Source organism: Gadus chalcogrammus, chromosome 18, assembly GCF_026213295.1.
Source record: "Gadus chalcogrammus isolate NIFS_2021 chromosome 18, NIFS_Gcha_1.0, whole genome shotgun sequence".
NCBI lineage: Eukaryota > Metazoa > Chordata > Actinopteri > Gadiformes > Gadidae > Gadus > Gadus chalcogrammus.
In genome coordinates, this window is record NC_079429.1 from 10,149,581 (window position 1) to 10,167,447 (window position 17,867).

Below are 17,867 nucleotides of genomic sequence, written 5' to 3' on the forward strand. Positions count from 1 at the left end.
ACACACACACACACACACACACACACACACACACACACACACACACACACACACACACACACCACACACACACACACACACACACACACACACACACACACACACGATTGAAAGTGCTAGGCAGAGCAGACACACACTAAACACAGCTAAACCCTGCTGGAATTTAGCCTATGGTAATTTCCATTGTCTACCTGCAACCCAGAGGGAGATATTTTATCAGCTTATGTGTTATCATTACCCAGCCAGCCCATAATGATTACTATTTCCTCATCACCTCACCGCATAACAACCAAAACTATTGTTTCCCCTGCCCCCCTGCTGTGTCACTCTGCAGTCCTAGCAGGTCTGTTCTACCTAGCATACCGATGGTCATCGTCATGGTGCCAGACACAGAAAAACTTTATTAGCAAGGATAATAGGTTGACTGGAGAAAACGTGGCTAGTTATACGATGAGGCGACTGCAGATGGTGAGAGAGAGAGAGAGAGAGAGAGGGTGAGAGAATGAAAGGGTAAGAGCTTTTTTAAAAAGGGAAGAGAGCATCAGGTAGAACGGTGTGAGGGAAGTGATTTGGAAAAACTGCAGAGTGTGAGAGGGAGAGGGAGAGAGAGAGAGAGAGAGAGAATCCTCTAAAACTTCATTAAAAAGACATCTGGTGGCCATCGCCGGTTTTAATCAATTACTCCAAGCCGGGCCCAAACTTCTTATCAAACTCAACAGGAGGCAGAGTTGATTCAGAGTCCTTGCTCCTAAGCTAGTTCCTTGGGAACACATGATGGAGTACGTAGCAGGGGTACGCAGCAGTGATACTACTACTTAAGGTCATTGTCTTTACTTTATGCATTAGTGGGGCTGGAGGGGGCTGTTGTGATTGGCTGATTACCTTTCCGGCATGGCCCGCCTTCTGGTGTCGCTGCAGGTAGAGAAACAAGGGTTCGAAGGGACGGATGTGTTTGAGGAGGAGGAGGAGGAGGTGGACAGGGTGGACTCTAGGGCCCTGGGGAGCAGAGTGGAGGGCATGCACAGCCATGTCTCCAGGTCAGAGAACTTGGAGTAGCTCAGCATCTCCAGAACACTGTGGGTCAAGAATATGAACGAGAGTAAAAGTCAGGACACAACAGAGGACACAAGTTTGAAGAAAGATAAAAAATGGGCATGGCTTACTTAATTATTTATTGTGTTTTGAATTAGTGTTTATTTTTGGTAAAGAGCCAGAACAAGCACTTCCCTTGTGCACACACACACCCACACACAAAACAAACACAGCTATCAGTGGTCTGCATATCATTTTTTATAGAATTAACAACTGTGACATTCTAGAGAGGCTGTAAGCCTTGGTGCGTCATCCTTTTTGAAAGGCCAAAACATTGGGAGATTAGGTTGTTGTTTTTTGTCCGCCTGAAAGCCAGCCCAGCTCGGCCCCCCATTAATACACTGCAATCAACCCGCTGTCCCTGAAAAACCAGTACATCTAGATAACAGATTAAGCTGTAAGGTGAGGCCCTACAGGGTGTAATTCACCTGACATTCGATGCCTGGTCGAAACAATCATAGCATTCATCTGTAATGTGCTTTTAATATAAGAGTTTTGCCATACTTACATTATCCCCCCCCCCATCCCCCCCACCACACACACACACACACACACACACACACACACACACACACACACACACACACACACACACACACACACACACACACACACACACACACACACACAATAATAAATTATAAAATGTAAGGCCTACCTATCGTCCCCCACACCGGGGATGTCATCCTTCTCCTCAGCCGGTTGAAAGACACATGGCGTGGTCCGCGAGTCTCGCGGTGACAGCAGCATGCGGGACTTATCTGAGTCCACAGACATCGTCAGCCATAGCTGTTTCATAATGAGAGGGTAGGGCCGCAGGTGATGAGGTGATTTCAACTATAGCCTTCATCAACACTGGGATGTATGGGTCAATCACATAGGCCTACATCCTGTTGACCTCAAAGCAACTTATGTCACATCTGTTATAAGAACGGCGTAAGTAGGATCGTTCCCAACGATTTTCTCTTAACGTTAATAATCAAGTCTCTGTTTCTTACACTGCAGACAACTACTTAGCATAATAAAGGCGGGGTCAATGCAGCCTGCTCTTGCACCTCGCTCAGGTGGTCAGCCTATGGGAGCGGGTGTTTGCGTGTTGCGCTTCACGTGTCCCGGCTACTCGGACGCTGCTGAGTCATGACACCGGCACCTCCTTCCAGGGCAGTGTGTGTGTGTGTGTGTGTGTGTTCACCGCAACACGAAAACCGCACATGAAGGTGTGCTGCTGTCAAAATCCATGCGGGTAAAACGAAACCCCCGACTGAACGTGGTCTACGCTATTGAACCAAAGAAACACGTTATAAAGTGTAACGGTAAAGTGTAGTCAACTGGCCAGTGTAAACCTTTGTTAGCGAATGGCGCAAATGATCAATCACTGCAATCTACGAATAAGCGTATCGCTCTGTAACAATGTTGCGATGCATTTGGCACGAGCGCCATTAGTTAAGAGTTTAACAGAAAAAGTTTTGCCTGGATAGTAGTTACCGTCTTTTGGATCTTTCTTCTTGCAATCTAACTTTTTCGGAACAATGGCATCTGTTTGGAGGATCCCATCTGTTCAGTCCGTGGTACGTGTCTTTTTGTCTCTGCCTTCCTTGCTGCCTAGCAATGTAAAACATCCTAAAGTCAGCTAGGCCGGATGCGGTTCATATTTCAGTCAGAGCGTGTATTTTAGCCTACTTACCACACACAGACGCCCAGTTCCAGATCTGGGAGCGGCCGAAGTTCACTTCTGTTGTAGCTCATCAGCCAATCAACTCGGAGTGAAGCTGCTTCGGTCACGGCGACAGTAAAGTAAAGGGTGATCTCCATCTACTATTTAGGAGTCTATCCATCTCCCCTTCGACATCACCACTGGCCGGACAGCGGGGAAAAACACTATTTCTGGCCTCCCCATCTGCTCGGGATTTAGGAGTCGACTGTCTTTGAAGGCTTCATCAAAATAAGGCGACAGCGCAGAGGAGATAACTTTAGGGAAGGAAATGCTTATGTTGTTTGGCTATCCGCCCCGAAATTACTGGACTGCAATTAGGCTACATCTGGGCAGTTTGTATAAACAAACCGTCCATGGAGAAATATTGCTATGGACATGATAACACGCTGTTTGGGGAAAACAACGTGAATGATGTGTAGCATGCTGTGTAGGCATTTCTTTACATTCTCTTGTTAATCTATGATGGAATTTATGATCACTGAACTTTAATAAAGGATACTTTTATTCAGATACTAGCTATCATCCTTGCAATTTATCTATTGTAGGAAACAAAAAACAAAAAAAGTATGAATATGAAATAACAATGAATGACCACAGTGGTTGGGCCTACTGTTTATTAAAATATTGCCATCTTTATTTTGTACCGCTGGACCACACTGTCAGTGAACGTGCCCCCTCCAATCGGCCGTATGCGTCCTGCTTCTGACCCAGACCGACGTCATCGCAGGCCAAAAGCAGAACTGCTTATCATCTTCATTATGGGAGGTCCGTCCCATTTTTTTTGTAATGTCCGTTCAAAAGCGGGTACACTCACATGCGTGTGCTTGTGCTCTGGCAAACCTAAATTAAACAAACTCCATGTTTAAAGTAACATAAGGCGAACACCTGCTGCGCCACCTTTGACCTAGATGGCAAAGGGCCCTCCTTCTGGAGATTGCGGGTTTCTTTGAGCTTCCATGCTCTGCCAACCTTTCTTATATTTCCAGCACATTTTCCAAAGTCTTGTTTGGAATATGTCAGACCTCATTAGAGTCTTTGATCTCAGGAATTTTACTAAGAACAAAGATTATTTGAACAAGAAGTCATATGCACAAACTTAAAACTCTAAATCTTCGATAGATTTACCATCTCTTATTTACCCCATCTAGCTAAAATACTGTGTTGATAAGAATTTGCAGTTCAAACTTTAACTATTCAGTTCCCTGTAACTATTCAGTTCCCGTTTAAGCTGAATCTACAGAACATGGCCCACCCACAGTCAGGGGTGAGGGTTGGTATGCCCAGCGGTGGCATACTTTCTGTAAATGTCTTCTTCAATGGAATCCGGGCGGTTTGGAATTTGAACGCCTAGCAGATGCCTGTTTTCAAAACATTGAGGTAGAGTTCTAATTTGAGCCACATGGTGGCAGCACAATATTGAATATTAAAATCAGAACATGTCGTGGCATACTTTCTCTAAATATCTTCTTCAATAGTAGGCCTACATCATTCGTGTGTACTTCAACTCAAACTGTGTGTGTGTGTGTGTGTGTGTGTGTGTGTGTTGTGTGTGTGGTGTGTGTGTGGTGTGTGTGTGGATGGTGGTGTGTTGTGTGTGTGTGTGTGTGTGTTTGTGTTGTGTGTTGGGTGTGTGTTGTGTGTGTGATGTGTGTGTGTACTCACAACTCTAATAAGGGCAGGACATCTAATAAAACAACATCTCAAATCCCTCCATACCATTCCCCTCACCCCCCCTATTTATAAAGTAGGCCTATATCCCTAGAAGCACATCACATCTGAATCAAACTACGTTTCTGTGCATTTGATATGAAAGGCTAGGCAAAGACAGACCAGTTTGTATGAACTTGTAGATTGCAGTAGTAGGCTTACTGCACCAGAACATGTCATAAAATGCCAAGTTTTTGGGCATGAATATCATCTATAGGATGATCGTGCTATATAAGGCCATTCAGGGGAGTTAAATGGGAAAGCAGTAAAAGGACAGTGTTTGAATAAGAAATGAACATAAAAGAGAAAATACCATCATAATCTTATAAAGCAAACATACAGTGCAGGGGGGGAAAGGGAGGTGGGAGGGGGGTGTAAGAAGGGCACTGGAAGTATAAAAATATAGTGATCGGACATCAATGGAAGAGATATAATTTTAAAAGGCATAAGCCATGTGCCGTGTTCTATGCTGGGTGTGTGAGGCATGGGCAACTGGTCCTGGTCCGGCAAATTGGATCTGTGCATCATGCAGGACCAGGAACATCTGCCTTCTGTTGTCACATCCACGTTGTTAGGACAGGTCATTGGTCCATATTGAGTAAACACACGGCAGGCGCATTTGATAGAATGAATGAGCCCAAATCCTTTGTGAAGGTCCTTTGATCTGCTTATAGGCATAGGCAAGGTTTCTGTCTGGCTAACTGGAAGAAACTATCTTACTCTGGATATTCTCCAATCGATAGAAGTTGGTTTGAAATATGCCTTTTAGAGTCAAATGAACTTTAACTGAAAATTCTATAAGATGGATGGTTGGCTTGTACCTTTTGGAGCATCAGGGTGCCCTTTTATTGGTTGCTTTGAATCGGCCACATTGTCCATCTACTTTACAAGCATGCACACACACACACACTCCAACCCAGGAGCAACAACACAAGACTGCAATTCTCCGTTATGAAACGTTCATACATTTCAATGCCATGCTCACAAGGGCAGGGGTTATATAAAAGAAGCTCAGTGCACTGCAAGGACAGTACAATTCAACTTTAAACTCCCCTCCCCACCCAAAAATAACTATAAAAACATCAAAAGATTTCTACACATCCACAGTCATGCCCACCCTAATGTAGACGCTTGAGAGAGGGAGAGCTGCAGGGAGGAGAACAATACAATTCAGGAGATAACGCAATTTGATCAGGCAAAAAGTAGGGCCAAAAGTAAGGCAAAAAGAGTTAAAGGCGAATAGATCTGTTTGCCTAATCTACATCCTAATCCTATGTCGTATGCCTATATCGATTGATGGTGAGGTTGAGGAGGAGCGATGCCGATAAAGGCGAGCGGTTCACAAAGCAATGCATGCTTGAGTGTATGACCTGTAATAGCACTGTGGGGAAGACTGGAGAGGAAGCCTCCTAATATTTCAATCTCTGCCTCCCTCTCTCTTTCTCCTTTTCCTTTTTTTCTTTTCTCTGAGGGTTCCGCTCGGCAACCATGGAATTACCTCATTTCCTGCTTCTCAGTGTAAATACACTTCTTTCTGCGCTCCCAAAGAGCCAAGAGGAAGGGCTTCCAATTCAAGGGTCAGTGGGTCATAGAGTACACCGAGGTACTGGAACTCCTTCCTTCACACAAACCATCTCATCCATCTCATACTCAAAACGATTTGGTAAAAAATGGATGCAACTTGAGGAGCCAATCACAAAGGCATATCGATTAATGAATGACGGTTGATGAGAGATCCAACTCAATTAGTATTTTAGATCAATCCTTGACAAATCTATGAATGGAGCCTAGTACTAGCTTTTTTTAACGAAGAAACACCCAAACACAAGCAGTCCCTTTTTCGTGACTGAATTGAGTGCATTCAATACAGATTACCGTCGCAAAATGTAATGATAGTGGACTATTTCTCCTCAAAGTGAACCCTTCTGTGAGGGAACATAACACACAAAGGAAGTAAAGAAGTAGGATCCCAGGTAACTGTTTGTGGCGTGTGAATTGTAGCGCCGCAGTATCTGCATGTACAGCAGCCATCTGTTGTGGCCGGTTGAAAAGGAAGCATTGGGCGGAGTAGTCGGGAGGGTGGAGGCGGTATCCCAGGAGGAATGGATCCAAAGCAAACGACCGCTGTCATGGGGGACCACAAATGGACCGGGGAAAGGAAGTGATTTAGCTGTTTTGCGGAGCTGGTTTAGTAAGCATTTTATCTGCATGGCCTGCAGCACAGCGAGGAGGGGAAAGCAGTTGTCATCAGGTGTTAAAATCCCAATATACTTTCTGGTTTCCGCCTTTGGGGGCATAACCACTTCAACATCATAATGGGCTTTTTTGGATAGATGTTTTTGTCCAGAGCCGGCATACCAACGGCCTGACCAGCAGGCTGCTGGGAAATTGTGGTCTCATGTAAAATGAGAGGAATGATCCTAGTGTATGAGAAAGGGAACACTGATTGTGTATTTATTTTGGAATTTCCCTGCTGACTTTGAACAGAATCTGTAAACCGTGCCATGTATTTTCACAATAAATAAAACCAAACAGTTTTTGTGTGTGTGTCTCATGTTAAAATAGTTTTAATAAAATAACCATTTGATCCTGTCGATCTTGTTCCACAAAAATTTAACTCTGGCATATGTTAGAAAATATCCCAAAATATAATTGAATGAACAGGGGAACAAACACTCGCGTATCCAACTGCTGGGTATAAACACTGCAGATGCCTGGCTGTGCAATCTCTCGGCCGGGATCAAAATGGTGTGTGATGGTGCGTGCATGACTGTGCGTTAGAGTGACTACAAGCGCACCTGGCTTGAGACCATCTCGTGAGGACCAGGAAAACACAAAAAACTCCAATCCGAAATTCCAATGCTGTGGTCGTCATTTGAGATGTGATTGTCAGTTTGGACATGGTAAAGGAAATTAGATTTGTTTGATGAATGTCAAAATTGACATGCTTTAGGAATGTAGTGTTCTATAATGTGGTGAATGTTTACCCCAAGTCTTAACACTCACAATCAGATGTGTTTAATTTAGTTTAAAGCTTGGGTCCTTGTACGCAGCTTCGGAAACATTATTTGCTTTTGGGTAAACTCCCACCATGCTATAACATAAGAGCATATGTTAGCATATTATATCACAAGATCAGCACTTCATTATGTCTTTGATAGCATCTGTTGCTAACACAAACAAAGCCATGTTGACGTTTGGTCTGTTCACGGCGAGATCCATGTCTTGTGTTAATATTAATCCAGCAGCGTTGTCAATTATCCAATTTCCTCTCTACAAACATCCCAGGCCCCCACCCAGCGTTTGACAGATGTGACACCCAATTGGAGTCAGACAAAAGGTTTCCTCTGGGCTCCAATGGACAACACAGGAGAAGCACAATAAACACATCCTCCTCTGATGTACGGCCCTCAGCTAACTCAGACCAGATGTCTCCGCGCGGGTCTAGACGGGCCCCGGCCTGGATGGGGCGGGGAACCCCAAAGGGACTTCGTCAAGTGGTCTTGTATGGCTGTATTGATTTTGATATGTTTCGGGAAGTGTGTTTTGTTGCATCGGATTTCATTAACCATATCCCTGCATTCCTTCAACAATGGAAATGTAATAAAGCAAATCTATTTTGTCTTTAACAATAACAACGTTTCAAACCCGATGGCCCAGTTTGTAACATCACACACAGCAGTTCTAAGTCAGGTCAACTGTAGTAGATGATAGCGTGTGAATGCATAGTGGAGCCACCGGCAGCACAGAGGGAACGGACTGTAGGTGACTGCAGCTGTGTTGTGCTGCTGCACTATGGAAAGGATATGTGGATTAGGGAAGGAGTGGGGCATGGGAAGGGAAGAGCTCCTGGGTAGAGCCCCTGTCCAGTAAACATTCTGCTCCCCCCGCCAGATCCTGAGTAACATATACAATACAACACACCCATCTTCAGACTGACGCGCGTGTTCAGAGTGCATCTACAAAACAAACAAGGTTATGTATTATTGTAGAAGAAGTGCTAATGTGTGTGTGTGTGTGTGTGTGTGTGTGTGTGTGTGTGTGTGTGTGTGTGTGTGTGTGTGGGTGTGTGTGTGTGTGTGTGTGTGTGTGTGTGTGTGTGTGTGTGTGTGTATATACACAGATATAAGCACAGATATAAGCACAGACAAGCAGATAAATAGATGGTCAGATGGATAGAGAAGTAAGGGAAGAGTTAAATGCTCAGTAGGTAAGGAGGGGTGAAAGTCGTGTCGAGCGTGCACGTGCGCCCAAAACTGCAGGACACTCCCACACTTGACTGTCGGTCTCCCCCCTTATTCCTCCTGGTGTCAAGGCGCTTCACACATTCATGGCAGTGAGCCACTCAGTGGACGCACGTATGCAGTTGTTTGAAGCCTCTTGATTATGAAGAGAACTATTGAGAATAGTCGGATATATATCCTCAGAGCCGGAGACTTATAGAGGGTCGCTGCCAAGTGTTTGGTGAACGATATCATGCGGGTACCGTACTTTTCTGATTTGCAACATTGTGGCAAGAGATGAAGAATAACCATCCGTCCTTTTTACCAGTAAGTGTTTTTTAATCTATATTTTTTTTCCTCAATCTGGTTTCTTACGAATAGGTTTTCCACGACAACTGTATAATACTATCATTAGAGGCTTTCAAAAAGGCTGTATGCAACCTCCATTTAAATGTATACATTTAAATAAGTGGCGCTAATTAAGCGCCCTAATGTGCAACAGCGCTGGTCAGCAGTCAGCCTGCGACCACGCCGGGAAAAGCATTACGCGTCGATGGTCGCTGAGTGATAACTGCCAGTCTTGCGTCAGTGTTTTTTTAAATAGTAGGCTACACATCTTGGGTGTCATAATTAGACCAGACTGTTTACTCAAGTCCCAGCTCCCGTTTCACCGAGGTGTTCTATAATGTTGGCTCACGCTCTCCAGGGAATCTGAAAGTTATGCATATAGGATGACAACCGTCCTCGTTGTCCTACTGCATGGAATGCCTTCACTAACATAACCGCCATGGCAGATTTAATATCTTACTACATGCTTATTCAATGTGTAGCCTATGCAAGAAAGCTAGGCTGCTTCAATGTCAATTATTTGATGTTACTATACCCAACTTGATGGTCTTCTGTACCACAGCAATGTGAAATAACTGGAAATTGAGTAGTTGGTCAAACAAAGATCTGTGATTGCTAAGCATTGACATTAGGCTATATGCTTCATTATCACAATAATATAACCCCTTCATAATGATTATGTAGACAAGTGAGTGGAAAAGTCTACAGTGTGCTCATGTGTGGCTGCTAATATGTGTATGTTTTCCCCTTTCAGTTAGCTCTTCCACAACCGCCAGAGAACGTACGTCCCCCTCAAGATGGCGCACCTTTTCCTCGCTAGCACGATCCCTGTGTCGGGCGAGGACCCGCACACCTCCAAAGGCGCCCCAAAACCCCCAAGAGCTCCATGAAAACGCCTACCCTGTCCACGGCGTCCGTGGACTCGAAGACGACGACGACGACGACGACTGCGACGGCCACGCCGTCCAAAAAGGACACCAGGAAGGTCATCGTGACCACCGTGCCGCTCATCAACGAGCTCCAGCTGACAGCCGCCACGGGGGGCGCCGAGATGTCGTGCTACCGCTGCACGATCCCCTTCGGCGTCGTGGTGCTCATCGCCGGCGTGGTGGTGACGGCGGTGGCGTACGCCTTCAACTCGCACGGCTCCACCATCTCGGTGCTGGGCCTGGTGCTGCTGTCAGCCGGGCTGGGCCTGCTGGGCTCCAGCGCCGTGTGCTGGAGGCTGAGGAGGAGGAAGAAGAGCAGGGACAAGCGGCGGGAGAGCACGACCGCACTCATGTTCAACCACGACGCCCTCCTGGCCTAGCCCTAACCCTAACTTGGACGACTTTCAGGGCCAGTTAAAGGGTCGGGTGTGGATCCTGGAGACCACCCCAATCCCCCCAATCATAATTCAATGTCCCTTTTTGGTGACCTTTGAAACAGGACCCCCAGCAGTTTGAATCGTTTCGGGATAGGTTGAAGAAGGAACTGTAACATTGCGGTGAATGTAACCGAATAAACAGACTGAAGACTGAAGGCGATCACGACACTAAATGGAGCCCTCACAGCTCACTGTCACTCCTATATAAACTGTAAGAAGTTATAAGGACATGGACCAAGCTATTTGTACTTTAGTTGACAGGCAGGGATGTGTGATGGACACAAGGATTATAATAGCAGAAAGACTCAAAACAATGGATGATTGCGGAAGGAATAAACAACAGCTGAAGATGAACATTTTATACATTATAAGTCAAGAATCCAACCTAGAGAGCCCAAAAGAGTAACTAATACTTCATTAATTAAAATACCTAATGTCCCCTTTTATTCAGGGCTTGTGTTATGATAATCCTTAGGACATATTTCATTATACATTATGTATCTAGCTTGTCATCCTTGTTGGCCTAATTTAGATTACAAAGTTGTGTATTATGATCCAGGATTAAAGACCCAAATAATAACTGAACTGAACAACAATACATACAAAAAACGTTCTAGATATTTGGCTGTACTACTGTATTTCTGGGAAATGGACAATGAATGTCTTGATCTTTTCATTCTTCCTGAAATGCTTATGATTGAGACAGAGTTCTTGAGGGAGTCCTTCATTTTAGTGCATAATTGGCAAACCCTTTTGAACAAGAAGGAACACTCATCCTCGTTGAAAGGTTTGGAAAGGTCAGGAGTTGGGGCATTCCCAGCCAACCGAAATTCTAGTGCTCGTATCCTTGACAACTGTAGTGTTTAAACACTGCGACATGGCTGAGGGTAAGATGCATTAACAAGGAATTCCTGCCAGCGTTTCTGTGACTCAGTGCTGCTAAATGGTAGATTTGTCTACTTATCTTTAATAGGTACTTTATTATTGTGTAGCTGTGTAGCTATTTTTCCTAAACTCTCTGAGACAAAGGACATTTCAGTCCCTGCTGATCTGAAGTCTGACATGCATGTGTATGATTGTAACTCTAGTGCACTATGTTCAATGGTGATAACCAACAAATAAACATATTCCATGCTGTATACACCATATGCAAACCTTAGTGACAAGAATAACCTACAGCCTATCACTATCTTAATCTTGGTAGAAATTAAATGTCAATCGAAATTTACAATTATACCCTCTCACGAGGGCATAAACCATCTAATTTCCATAGCGTTATTCATTGCAGGTCCCTGTACATCTTTTTGTGACATATCCGTTCTAATAAACCCATGATACTTTAAGTGCCCGTGATTGAGGGTGAATTTAATACTGATGTGGCCGTTGATACCTTCTTTCTAAAACCAGTTTCAAGATTATCGGAAAGACACAGCGGAAAGTTGCTCACTTGGGGTGTGTTTGTGTTCGGTGTTGCCTAGCGATCCATCATGACAGTGGGCCAACTAATACATTAGCCCCCTCGGTTGCTAATGTTTTAGCCACCAGGCTAACTTGTGCTAACTTTATCTCCCCTGGAATGGAGCATCCTAAGAATTTCACACAGAAAGAGAGAGAGTGACAAGGTGGGAGAGGGACACAGTGAGAGAGTGACACAGTGAGAGAAGGACAGACAAACTAGGTTGAGACGGGTTGGGAGACGGGAGAAGAGAGACAAGAAGAGATGTCTGGAGGAGTGAGGAGAGAGTAGGAGTGAGGGAACCAAACATTATCAACGAGTGGGTGGAAGAGGTCAGAAGAGATCAAAAAAGGGTGGAGATATGTGAAGACAGAAAAACAACGAGGACGAGAAAAGGAACACAACGTATTTGTGCCGGTTGCATCACCAGGTCACTTGCTCTCACCCAGAGCTTGAGGCAGACCAGAGGCTAAAATAGACACGGGACTACGGGGCATAACCACACAGACAACACAGACGGCAACCAGTAGCAACCGCTCTCTCATGGTATTATTATCATCGTCATCCACAACCGCCGTTCGAAGGCTTGAGTGCACACGGTAGTTTAGTGAAGCTCCAGTGAAGTCTTCGTCTAAAGTCGTCTTGTAATTGGATTTAATCTTGAGGGAGGTTGTTTTCCATGTTTTTCCTTGGTTTGTTCATGCTATAATGTAGCCCATGTCAGGTTGTGCTTTGATCGCTTTACATTTCAAGGAGGGGGATGATTTGGAAATGCAATTATCCATAATTGAATGTATTCGACTTTAAGGACCCTAAGTCTGCACTGCAAATAATGCTGATCACAAATAATTCCACTATTGCAACAGAAGTGGTTTATGATCTGCTTATGATATCTTACATGTATACACATAATCACCTGTACAGCTTTTTTATAAAGAAGCGGTTTATGAAACATTTTATATCTGGAAATGGTGATGATGTCATTGTCCATCTGTGACTGTGGGAGGAGGAAGGGGTCAGGGGTGGAGGGCAGGGAGGGGTTCATTTGAAGGGAGGGGTGTAAGGGTTAAGTGTTATGGCGAGCTGAGGGGAAAGGGTTCGGAATGGAAGTCCCCGTTCCACACAAAACCCTCTTTTTCCTGGCACAGAGAAACCTGCTTGTGTCCGATCCTGGAGCCCGGAGGTGTAGCACAGTGGCATTTTGGTCACCTTCTCTCCCTCCTTTAGATCATTTTGTCTCCTGTGTGACCTCCGCCAACCATACCCCACCCTCCTCCTTCCACCTCCTCCCTTCCCCTTTCTCACACACCCTGACAAAAAAAATCTGTTTCGGAAAGGACTCGACACGCAATGTACCAGGGAGATGTGGGAACTGGGAGATGGGACTGTAACAGAGAGCCTGACCTCAGTGGGAGCTGGGACTGTTACAGAGAGCCTGACCTCAGTGGGAGATGGGACTGTTACAGAGAACCTGACCTCAGTGGGAGGTGGGACTGTTACAGAGAGCCTGACCTCAGTGGGAGCTGGGACTGTTACAGAGAGCCTGACCTCAGTGGGAGCTGGGACTGTTACAGAGAGCCTGACCTCAGTGGGAGCTGGGACTGTTACAGAGAGCCTGACCTCAGTGGGAGCTGGGACTGTTACAGAGAGCCTGACCTCAGTGGGAGCTGGGACTGTTACAGAGAGCCTGACCTTAGTGGGAGGTGGGACTGTTACAGGGAGCCTGACCTCAGTGGGAGCTGGGACTGTTACAGAGAGCCTGACCTCAGTGGGAGCTGGGACTGTTACAGGGAGCCTGACCTCAGTGGGAGCTGGGACTGTTACAGGGAGCCTGACCTCAGTGGGAGCTGGGACTGTTACAGAGAGCCTGACCTCAGTGGGAGGTGGGACTGTTACAGAGAGCCTGACCTCAGTGGGAGCTGGGACTGTTACAGAGAGCCTGACCTCAGTGGGAGCTGGGACTGTTACAGGGAGCCTGACCTCAGTGGGAGGTTTTGGTGGGAAGGTGGGGGAAGCTGGAGGTCTGTCTGTGACTCCACATCCTTTACCAAAAACTCTGACCAGTTCCCCGAGGTCCCCCCAGAAGCCTCCAGTCAGCACGGCCACCGTTTCTGTTCCTGGTGGCTCACAAAGAATATGCCATGGTTCAGTGTTGGGAATAGCCTTTTGTTGGATTCATCGTTTGTTTGAGTATTATATAATAATCCTGAAAGTGGACCCTGCAGATATTCAGAGGCTGCTAATTGCTTCCTGGGCCTTATTCACCTAGCGGGCCTCCGCATTCAGCTCCCCTATCCAGCCTGCTTAGAGCCAAGATGGGCCCCTTGCCATTAAAGTGCTGTTCTTTTGTTTTGTGATGACGGGATAGGAAGGCTGATTATGATAGCTTTGTTAGAAGTAACTGAGGGCCCAGTCATCCAGCAGTTAAAATCCAAGGTTGGTTTAAAAAAAAAAAAAAGTATATATATTGAACTCCTATTAATTTGGAGGATTTTTACATATCAAAGACACATGAAATGGAACATTCAATTGATGTTGTTTGTGGAAGCGACTATTCAATGGGCTGAGGTTCAAACCTTCTTTTTAATTTAACTGGGAAACAGTAAGTGGTGACGAGCCCGGATTTTTTACAACAGCTAAACTTGAATCAAATTCTCGTTCAAAACATGAGGCTCTATAAAACATCTGAAAACGATTTCCCCCGACACATTTCAAATATACGCGTTCCCTCTAAGATCTTGGAGTAAAATGAAGCACATGGCTTGATGTTCGACAAAAAAGAGACGGAATCAAAGAGGTTCCAATAAGATCTGATAGATTTTTTTTTTTTTTTACAGAAACAGAAAACGAAAAAACGGCTTCTAATGTGAATGACTCATAAAAAACATCTTGTGCACACGTCTCCCTCCACATGCATCTGGGCTGCAGCGCACAAACACTGCTGGCTCCGATGTGTCTACAGGGGGACAGATCTTCTGATAAGCGACTGGCGAGGCCCCTCCTGTGTGCTTTTGGCCCCCACACACTACCTTCTCATCTGGTACCCACCTAGCAGCTACTGTGCCGGCACTAACAACAATGGCAGCGGGGCACAGCTAGTCCCACTTGAGCAGGCGAGGCACTTCCTCTCCATTGCTATGACAAAGCTTTCTCTTTCTTTGTTGACATACTTTTTCTTTTTTCTTTTTTGCATTGTGCATCACTCTTTCATTTTGTTCATGTGTGGATTGATTTAAAAGGTGGCTGATCGGCCAACATTTTTTAAGTGTGCTCACTATGATGTAGGTCCTCTGGTTGGGGCTACGGGCGATAGGGTGGGGCGGGCACAGCGCAAAGTTTGGCCGAATGAAGGAAGTTCACATTGTGTTCAGACAGAATGGCCGCCACAGTAAAACAGGGGCACTGCCATTGGAGCTGAGGATCAGTCATAGTGATAAGAGCGTTCTGCCATCCGTTAGAGTTGACCGGTGTGTTCTCATAGCCTTGACAATCAAACTAGCTCCGTGGAGGCCTAAACATACAGCCAGGCGCCAGCTTCATTTTGGAGGTAAAATACAAAGTACTTTCACAACAAAAGTAGGTGGCCTTCCCGAGCAATAAGGCAGCGGTTCTCTGATTGTTTCCTCCAGGTGCCACCAGTCTACGTAGGAAAGTCTCTTAATAAAATAAACCCTCATGTCCGAGTTTGCAACCTTTTTGTCTTCGGGCTTCACGCATAAGCTAGTACTGCTCTCCTTCACCGTTTACGATAAGCTTTTTCATTCTTTATTTTTAGAAATATCTGCTGTCTTTCAGGCTTAAGCTCTAGACTTTCTGTCTCCCCTCTCCTTAATAATTGCCTGAAAAGCTTAAACAGATGGAAGAGAAGTGTGTTGTTTGACTCTGTAAGGAATTCACTTTACTCGTGATAGGAGGGCCTTCATATATATATATATACACAAACAATATGGCCACACATACGTGAAACATTTGAATGAATAGGTTATAACAATCATAGATGTAAAAGTCAGGTGTGGTCATTTGAAAGGTGTTGGGTTCAATCCCCAAGCTTTGCTTGTCGGGATCCTTGAACCAAATGCCTAACCCTTCCCCTGGTTGTTAATGATGTGTATCGAAATGAACTCCAAGGCTGAAATGAGTTTCTAAATTATAAACAGTACAAAGCAGTACATACAAAGCCTTCCGGGGAAGTCCCAGGGACTCAAACCAGAGCAGTTTGGCTGGTCGGACTGCATATAATGACATGTGAGCCACGGAACCATTGGCAGGTCGTTTCAGCTTGTTTGGGTCCTCTCACTCCTAGCTGGGACATCCGCCTTGAGGTATTTGTGAAGACTGCTATTTTTACACCACTCCGCCTGGTCCTCACTCATCAGTCTGCGGTCGAGGATAGTACAGAGGTGCCTCGCACTGGTATATCCTGATTCTGTTGTTTCACTGTCATTTGTTCTGAGTGCCTGGTCATTCTCTTTTCATTTGGATCGCATTTCATCGGGACAAAGAGAGGGGTTAAGTGGATTACAGACTGGAGCGCAGAGTTACATGGTTCCTGTTTTTCAGCAGCATCTCATTTGTTAATGTTTTTGCCTTCCACCACAGGATTCTCAACCACAACAAAAAAACTACTTTTACAACGCGACCAGTAATTTGAGTTGGATCTGCAATAATGTGTTTGAGATTGATCATGCCCAAACAGAATACCACCAAGACTGATTAGAGATCAGATAAAACAGGGCAAGATACAATCAAATACACTGAGATCATGCAACACAAAATAACATGAGATAAAATCAAATTAAATGCCACAATACCCACATTATGCATTACATTCATGAATGAAGCCTGCTAAATATCTATCTTTTTAGAGGTAACTTTCTTAAACATGACCCCATAATGACCATTGCTATGATCCATTTATGGATGCGTCAGTGTGTGGCTAATACCTACGGCCCCCCTAGAGTGTCAGCACTCGGATTGGGATTATAATCACAGGTGTCGCCCCTATTAGACTAAACAGGATGGATTAGAATGGATTCAATTATGAGATGGAAAATAGCAACTCTGTTTGTATATCCTATTTTATAGTTGTTACTACAATGTGACATCATCACACCAAATGAACCCATCCAGACTTGAATGGATTCACTGAATTGAATGGATGGATTCGCTGAATGGAGTGGAATGGATTCACTGAATCCATTCAAGGTTCTGGATCAGGGATTCGTAATTAAAAGTATTCCTAAGTAGGTTTAGATGTTGATCATACTAGAGACGAGGGTAATAGGTGGAATGTTTAAATACTAGTTATGATTTGGTAATTTATCAGGCGCTTGCATACAAAGTGACTTATACTTTATTTAGATAGGCAAGTGTTAGGCAACGTGCTCAATGATGACTACAGGCACTGTGGCCATTAACCATCTAACCAAGAACCTTGTGGCTGTGAGTCAAACAGCCTGCTACCCACTACACTATCTGACCCCTAGTGACAGAAATAGCCATGTCAATGAGTTTGATGGCCAGGGCAAGTGTTAGCCAAAAAGCAGCTTAGATCTTTTTTTTGTGACCTTTGGCGGAAGATTTCCATTTTATAATCTCTGGTTATCGTCATGAGGGCTTTAGAAATGGCTGCCTTCTGTGGCTGTTCCCTGCAGTCTTTAGCCTTTGTAAACACAATGAAAACAGCGCACAAACATATGTCGTACACATTGTCGTACACATATCAATTTGTACCCAAAAAAAGAGGCAGATGTACCACACACACACACACACACACACACACACACACACACACACACACACACACACACACACACACACACACACACACACACACACACACACACACACACACACACACACACACACACACGTGCCCTAGGATCAATGGCTCGCTGGAAAGGCTTTAGTCAGACATAGATCAAGGATCTACTCCTCCTATTGTGCCAAGACGCACGACAT

At 44.9% G+C, this 17,867-nt stretch overlaps 1 protein-coding gene and 1 long non-coding RNA gene across 2 annotated transcripts; one reads left to right on the plus strand and one right to left on the minus strand.

Moving 5' to 3' along the window:
• Positions 1 to 978: 978 nt before the first annotated feature.
• On the minus strand, positions 979 to 3,011 carry LOC130371889 (uncharacterized). Its single transcript, XR_008893226.1, has 4 exons — positions 2,777 to 3,011; positions 2,578 to 2,694; positions 1,751 to 1,881; positions 979 to 1,074 (listed from the first exon to the last, which is right to left on the minus strand). It is a non-coding gene; the product is annotated as an uncharacterized LOC130371889 (long non-coding RNA).
• Positions 3,012 to 8,844: 5,833 nt separating this feature from the next.
• LOC130371888 (transmembrane protein 100-like) lies at positions 8,845 to 10,885 on the plus strand. Its single transcript, XM_056577756.1, is given in 3 exon segments — positions 8,845 to 9,063; positions 9,839 to 9,954; positions 9,957 to 10,885. Coding segments are annotated over 2 exon segments (510 nt in total). The 5' UTR covers positions 8,845 to 9,063; positions 9,839 to 9,881; the 3' UTR covers positions 10,394 to 10,885.
• Positions 10,886 to 17,867: the final 6,982 nt, after the last annotated feature.